This window comes from Cibotium barometz, chromosome 56 (assembly GCF_041138505.1).
Source record: "Cibotium barometz isolate CiBa-2024 chromosome 56, ASM4113850v1, whole genome shotgun sequence".
NCBI lineage: Eukaryota > Viridiplantae > Streptophyta > Polypodiopsida > Cyatheales > Cibotiaceae > Cibotium > Cibotium barometz.
Window position 1 is genome coordinate 30149543 of NC_141101.1, and position 7466 is coordinate 30157008.

The following is a 7466-nucleotide window of genomic DNA, read 5'->3' on the forward strand; positions in this document are numbered from 1 at the left end:
GACATTGTTTTTATTATTTGATAAATACTCCTTGATTAATAAGGTTAAATTACTATGCGAAATTTGGGGTTATGACCTTGTTCTTGATCTGTTGATTCAATTTACAACTGATCATGGTTTTCTATCTTCATTCAATGGAATAAATACACATGCCCATGATATTTAATAATTGATGAGTTTAACTCACAATGTATTAAATGGGAGAGAGAGAGAGAGAAAGAGAGAGAATGTTTGGTTGGATAGTGTGGTTTTATAGTGGCATTTTTTCGATAACAAGTTGTTGAAGGGGTTTTGCAATCTTGTTTGAAAGAGAGCTGAATTGAAAGTATGTAAAGCCCCCATGTGGCATGGACTTTCAAGGAGTCAAACCCCATATCTTTGGGTTTTTATAATCTAAATACACCTCTTTCGTAAATTTTGTGATGATAAATATACCTCTACTTTGTATCAACTTTTCTGCTTCTTGAATTAAAAAACTCCTTGTGTATGTATTCTTTTGTAAGTCCTTGTGAGAATAAAACCCCTTAGGTTGCACTCACAAACTCACGTGCTATCTTACATGTCTTTCACTCATCCCCGAGTTAATATACGACATGCCTTGTAATTTTCTCATAATTCTTCACCTACAAGCTTACACTTTGCACAATGCATGACAACCAAAGGAAATTTCTCCATAACTGTGTGTGTGTGTGAGAGAGGGAGAGAGAAAGAAAGAAGGGAGGGATTCTTCTTAAGGCTTATAAATCTATTTTTTGAACCCACAAGCATTTTTATACTAATTTTGAACCACTTTTTTTAGGGATATATATATATATATATATATATATATATATATATATATATATATATATATATTCTCACAGAAACTCCTTTACAAAAAGTTCATAGATGCCCAAGACTAGAGCCTATTCGAGATCCTTTACATTGCAATTGAGTAGCTTACATAAAAGTTCCCATCTCTCATCTTCCCAAACAAAGGAAGACTGGCTGCAAGATACATGGTATCCCAGCTGTATACATGCTATCATCATTACTTCAGACGTATACCCTTTGGCAGGCAGCTTCCCCAACACTTGTTTGCCAAACCAAACTTTCACCACTTCTCAATAAAAGCCACAAAGGTGTAATTGGGGTGTTTTTCTTTGAGGTACCATCTTCTTGCCTTTGGCCACCACTGAAAGAGAAGGTCTACCGTTTGCAAAGGTAGACCTTAAAAAACCAGATTTTTTAAAAAAGGACTCAAAATTTGAAATAAAGTTGGAGATTAAGAAAAGGGTACACGCGTCAAATCCCAAAGAAAAGTCTTTTAAAGGAAAACACGGCAGCTTTTGTGATGGACAAACAGCAGAGAGCTTCTTTTCACCGCACCACCATGTCTGCAGCTCTGGTAAGGGATTTCTTCCCTTCTGTGGAGACCTTCGTGGGCTCTCACCCCTTCATCCAAAGCGCTTGGGGCATGATTTTCCCTGCGAGCGTGGAGCAGCTATGCCCGCGACCACAGATCTCACTGCAAGTATGTATATATATTAATCCAATATGGTCAGCTTAATTGTCGTTAATCCAATCACAAACCCAACATTGTTAGCTTAATTTTTCTTAACCCCATCTTGCAGGTGTCTCAAGAGAGAACGTTGGCCCTGATGTGGCCATACGCTTCGATCTTCTGCCTGTTGGGTGTCTTGATAGGGCTATCTCACGGAGCGTCCCTCCTGTACAACGCCTTCACAAGCAAGGCCAGAAGGGGTTCATTCACCTGGGGCGTTGCTTTTCTATGGTATGGGATAATGAGCATAGGGGGCCTTTTCTATCACTGCATCAACCCTATCAAGGTTTTCTATATGATGGACGTGGTGTCCACGGCATGCTCCTGCGCATCCATAATGGCGGCCTTCTGCGTTTTCTTCCAGGTGGACGATAGGAACACAAAGTGGAGGAGCTTCATGGGGACAAGCTATGGTGTAGTCTTGGCCGTGGCTATGCAGAGAGCGCAAGTGGTGAGGGATTTGCTGTATTTGGGGCCTGCCGGCCTTGCTTTTGTGTGGGGGGCTTGGTTTGTGGTGAAGGCAAGCAAGGGTGTCCATGGGCGGGCGGCCTTGGCTTGGCTAGCTTGTGCTGTTGCGGGCGCCCTTGTGGCCCTGGCGTCCGTCCCGCTCGACCCTTGGCTTTGCACCACCTTTGGAGCCAACTTTAGCATGCTCCCATGGTTCTTCTTTGGCTGTGATTTGGCCATGGTTTGCTTGTACCATTTCACCCGCATTGCAGCACACCACCACTCCAACACAAAAGCATCATAGGACTAGTCGTCGTTTGTCCACACGTTATAAATGGTGACATTCTTTATAATAAAAAATCTATATTCCAAAGCTTGAACGTTTTTGGGTGTTAAAAAACTTGTAAAAACATTTCTCAACCATCATAAATTACACATTTTAATGGTGAAATACTTGCAAGTCTCAGCCCTTTCTTCCTATCAAATTTGACGGGCAAGGGTGCCCGTCAAAAAAGGCAACCTCGGTGGTAATCTTCTTTAGGTCTATCCATTCTAATTCTTATTACATGTATTTACCATGCACCCCAAAATGTGCAAATAGTGACTAGTTGATTCCATTGTCTGTATTTAACTTTTCAGCAAATTGGTTTCGAGATGTTGTTAGCAATGTTAACTTAGAATAACAGAAAAGGACTCGTCAACATCGACAAGAAGAAACCTTAAGCGTCTTAGGTTGGCTCACATAAAGAGAACTCTAGGTAAGAAGAGTATATATATATTATATCGTACACCACTTCACTTGTACTTATGTGTTACTCCTTTTTAGAAGGCTTTAGCACCAAAACCGAAAGATTGGTGGATGGTTCTTAATTCAGCATTCTTGAATCCATAATGATGGTAACTCTTTATGGCATATGATATGTAATATCTTTCCTAATTGTTAATTTTTATATTTTAGATACCTCCACTTGTTTTAAGCTTTCTTTAATAATAACTCATACTTGCAAGGTCATTATATCAAAACTCCCTATGGCACATGACATGTAAAATCTTCCTTAATTGTTAATTTTCATATTTTAGACACGTCCACTTTATAATCATCAGGCAATGAACTCTCACAGGAACTTGCACATTGTTTGTTCTAAGTCCCTTTATGAAATCCTTTATGTCAAGCTATTTTGTTATCTACCTATTTTTCAATGAGCCCCACCCCACCCCACCCCACCCCCTCCCTCCCCACCTCTCGTCCCTTCCCTCCTTGGCCTCAACCCCCTTTCTTCCATCACTATTTTGGAAGCAAGATAAGGAACGAACATTCTAGAGTGTGAAGTAAAGCAATAGACATAGAATGCTATATGCATAAGGTAGAGAATGGTTTAAAATTAAAATTATCCCCTTCTAAGTTGCACATTTTTTTTATACATTTAAAACTCATATAGCATACCCTCTCACACCTTAACCTTCTAAATGTTTTTCTTGCGCGTCTAAAGCTTCTTCTATTTGTATAAACGAGAACATGTTTCACATAAATGTGTTATCTTACATTTTGTAAATGCCTCTCAAACCTAAATGAAAATTTTAAAAAGCTTATTAAATTTGAAGACAAATGGAGAATATAACAGTGTGATTTTTATATCCTTTAACATCTTGCCCTTGAGTTTTAGCTTAGCTTATAGGCTTTTCCATCATCATGGGTTGTTTACTTTGATCGCATGGCATACTCTATTGGACATTATATGAATGAGGATAAAGCAAGATCTCAAAACATTCATCTAAAGTTATGTATATTAGGAGTTCACTCATCTTCTCCTTAACTGTTAGCTCAGCTTGTAGGCCTCTCTAGTATCTAGAGCTATTCACCTCCTTGATCACATGGCATCAGCTATATCAAATTTGATAGTTGATCACATGGCATCAACTATCAAACATTATATGAATAAGGATAAATAAGATCTCAAAGCACTCATCCAAAGTTATGAATATTAGGCTCTCTCTCTCTCTCTCTCTCTCTCTCTCTCTCTCTCTCCCCACCCAACTCAAAGAACAGAAGATAATAGAAGCCTTAGCCCTCTTAGGGACCTACTAAATAATTAGGATATCCCAAATGATTGGAGTTGCATCTCTTCAAGTAGTAATCCAAGCAACACTCCAAATTTCATGGGAGGTGAAGGAGAACAAAACCATTGAGTCTCGCTCTAGATCGCACGTGGGGAGGGGTGACAGGGAGGGGGGGCTACCAAATGATTAGGATATCCCAAATGGTTAGAGCTGCATCTTTTCAAGCAATAATCCAAGCCGCACCCCAAGGAGGTGAAACAAAACGGTTGAGGCAAGATTGTGAAACAAAACGGTTGAGGCAAGATTGTGACCTTCACCTAAAGGGAAGCAAGGCTTAAAATAATCAAGAAATCTAAGTTCTTAAAAGGCACCAAGACTTGGATAGCCAGAGAACTCACACCCACACAACTAAAAGAGAAGCGAGTGGAATTGGACAACATTCGTCACACTCTCAAGGTAGGCGAATGGGCATAGATTTGAGAGAAAATAGCCATTATCTGAGAATTTCGTACTCCCAAACTAGCACTCTTTGCGTGTAGCTAATGTAACTCCTAACCGTTTTCCTTTTCTGATAAGGAACATACTAGATAATTAATAGATTTTCATTTTTTTCTCATGTTTGTTAATTTTCGCAACCTTGTCGACTCTCGACCCTTAACTAATGTTATGGGCTTGTAACAAATGTATGTTCTGGAATGGGTCTCATAGGTCATATTTGGCCTCCCAAATGGACGCACGTTAAGCTCTCTCTCTCTCTCTCTCTCTCTCTCTCTCTCTCTCTCTCTCTCTCTCTCTCTCTCTCTCTCTCTCTCTCTCTCACACACACACACACACACACACACTTACTCCATTTGTGCTCATATGACACATGTAATGGCACAAATGGAATAATAGCCTACTTTGCTAGGGTTCTTTACTCCTACAAACTCTTTCACATTGGACTTACTGGATGTTGTGATTTTGTCGCTTCTCTGCGTTCATCATAACCTTACAAGGGGTAAAGGTGGGCAGTTACGTTTTTGTGGCACCAGCTGCATACAAGTTGCTACGACTCTACTGTGCCTCTGTACATGATTATTTATCATGATCTCACAAAGGATGGTGGTGGGGGGTAGTAACGTTCTTGCGGCACTTTCTGCTATGATGGAGATTCCTTCGCTTTGTCTCAGGAGTGACCCATATATTAGATTAGAGGTGGGTTCTTTTACTCACTTAACATATTTGCTTTCTTATTGAACATTGCGAGATGTCTCTCACCCTTGCCTTTGCAGGGGTCCTTCTTCCCAGGTACACAAGTACTTAAGAACAACACTGTTTTTTTCATACTTGAATAAGTTGAGTTTTTGCAAGAAATTAAACTAATCTATGGAATTGTATTCATGGGAATCATTATGTGTTTTAGCTCTGAGTATTGCTGGATCAATACCTTGTTTTAATTGTTCTACACGGTAAAGATGAAAGAGTGTTGCTTAGAACTATGAATACATGTGATTATGAACATGGGTTCATTTTGGCCTTGATCATCGCTCTGTTTAGGCTACATCTGCTTATAGATGGGTATGAGTTGCCCAATCCCCAGGGCACACAATAGATTTACAACTATCCTCTGAATCTTGCTGATACAGTCTGACACCTTACCCTCTTCAACTTGAGTCAGTTAATCCTCTGAAATGTCTTCTTACATCAGATTTGACTCTAACAACCAGAATCTTCAACCCTATCTCTTCAACCGGCCTTCTCTGAGACAACCTGTTGGCTTAAATTGACCCCAGTTGACTCTTAGATGACCACTACTTGACTGAAATCTAATTCAACTAGCTGCTGTGCTGGACCTCTGTCAAATTCTTATCCTCCTCCAGACCCTCAGATTTTCCTCCATAACCAACAATCTTCAATCCCCAAATCTATAACTCTAAAACCCTACTGAATATGTTAGTTGTCCTCTACTGACTCTTATTTGACTCAAGTCTGAATAAACTGATTCATCTGATTCAGATCTCCTCACCTTTGTGTCCTTTGACACTCACAGACCTTCAATCACTTTAGATCCTACAAAGATTGCACACTACAGTCTCTTACCTCACTTTAGCTGACCTTAAGATATCCTCTGAATCTCTCCTAATACAATCTGACACCTTGCCCTCCTCAGCTTATTTAGTTCGACAGCTGACCCTCCTCAGCTTAAATAAGCTAATTCTCTAAAATGGCTTCTCAGGTCATATATGACTCTAAATAACCCGGATCTTCAACCCTATCTCCTCAGTTGACCTTCTCTGATAACTTGTTGACCTAAATTGACACCAGTTGACTCTCAGTTGACGTCTACTTGACTGAAATCTAATTAAGCTAACTGCTGACCTCTATCAGTTTCCTATCCTCCTCCAGACCCTAAGATTTTCCTCCAGAACCAGCAATCTTTAATCCCAAATGTATAGCTCTAGAACCTTACTGAAAGTGTCAGTTGTTTCTACTAACTATTATTTGACTCAATAAACTGATTCAGCTAATTCATATCTCCTCACCTCTGTGTCCTTTGACACTCACAGATCTTCAAATACGCTGGATCCTACAAAGATTGAACACTAGAGTCTCTTACCTCATTTTGGCTAACCTTCAACTATCCCCTGAATCTTTGCTGATACAGTATGACATCTTACCCTCCTCAAATTGAATCGGTCGATTCTCTAAAATGTCTTCTCAAGTCAAACATGACTCTGATCTTCAATCCTATCTCCTTAGCTGACTTTCTCTAATAACCTATTGACCTAAGTTGACCCCAGCTGACTCTCAACTGACCACTACTACCTGACTGTAATCTGATTTAGCCAACTGCATGCTGACCTCTGATATTCAACCAACCGTTTGTTGCTGACCTATGATTCACACCCACACAACTAAAAGAGAAGCTAGTGGAATTGGCCAACATTTGTCACACTCTCGAGGTAGGCGAATGGGAATAGATTTAAGAGAAAATAGCCATTATCCAAGAATTTCATACTTCCAAACTAGCACTCTTTCGTGTAGCTAATGTAACTCTTAACCGTTGTCCTTTTTCGTAGGAAACATACTGGATAATTAACAGATTTTCATTTATTTTCTCATGTTTGTTCACTTTTGCAACCTTGTCGACTCTTGACCCTTAACTAATGTTATGGGCTTGTAACAAATGTATGTGCTCGAATGGGTCTCATAGGTCACATATGGCCTCCCAATGGACGTTAAGCTCTCTCTCTCTCTCTCTCTCTCTCTCTCTCTCTCTCTCTCTCTCTCTCTCTCACACACACACACACACACACACACACACAGACACACCCCCCCACACACACACACACACAAACACACACACACACACATGCACGCACACGTGCACACACACACACACGTGCACGCGTATGCATGCTCATATAGTTTTTTTAAC

At 40.1% G+C, this 7466-nt stretch overlaps 1 protein-coding gene across 2 annotated transcripts; it reads left to right on the forward strand.

The window, feature by feature from the left end:
• Positions 1-1318: 1318 nt before the first annotated feature.
• On the forward strand, positions 1319-2370 carry LOC147607110 (uncharacterized). Of its 2 annotated transcripts, XM_086791402.1 has the most exons (3): positions 1341-1513; positions 1614-1774; positions 1908-2370. In XM_086791402.1, exons 1-3 carry the CDS (start codon positions 1486-1488, stop codon positions 2292-2294), a joined length of 576 nt encoding a protein of 191 aa, XP_086647528.1. In that variant the 5' UTR covers positions 1341-1485; the 3' UTR covers positions 2295-2370. The 2 variants fall into 2 exon arrangements, with proteins under 2 accessions (XP_086647526.1, XP_086647528.1); XM_086791400.1 differs by having other exon boundaries at positions 1319-1513; positions 1614-2370.
• The last annotated feature ends 5096 nt before the right edge of the window (positions 2371-7466 follow it).

Bases quoted from the DNA above. Each gene is read 5' to 3' on its own strand.
- LOC147607110 (XM_086791400.1), top strand. From the start codon at position 1,334: ATGGACAAACAGCAGAGAGCTTCTTTTCACCGCACCACCATGTCTGCA. The intron at 1,514-1,613 runs GTATGTATATAT...CCCATCTTGCAG, and splicing joins GACCACAGATCTCACTGCAA to GTGTCTCAAGAGAGAACGTT.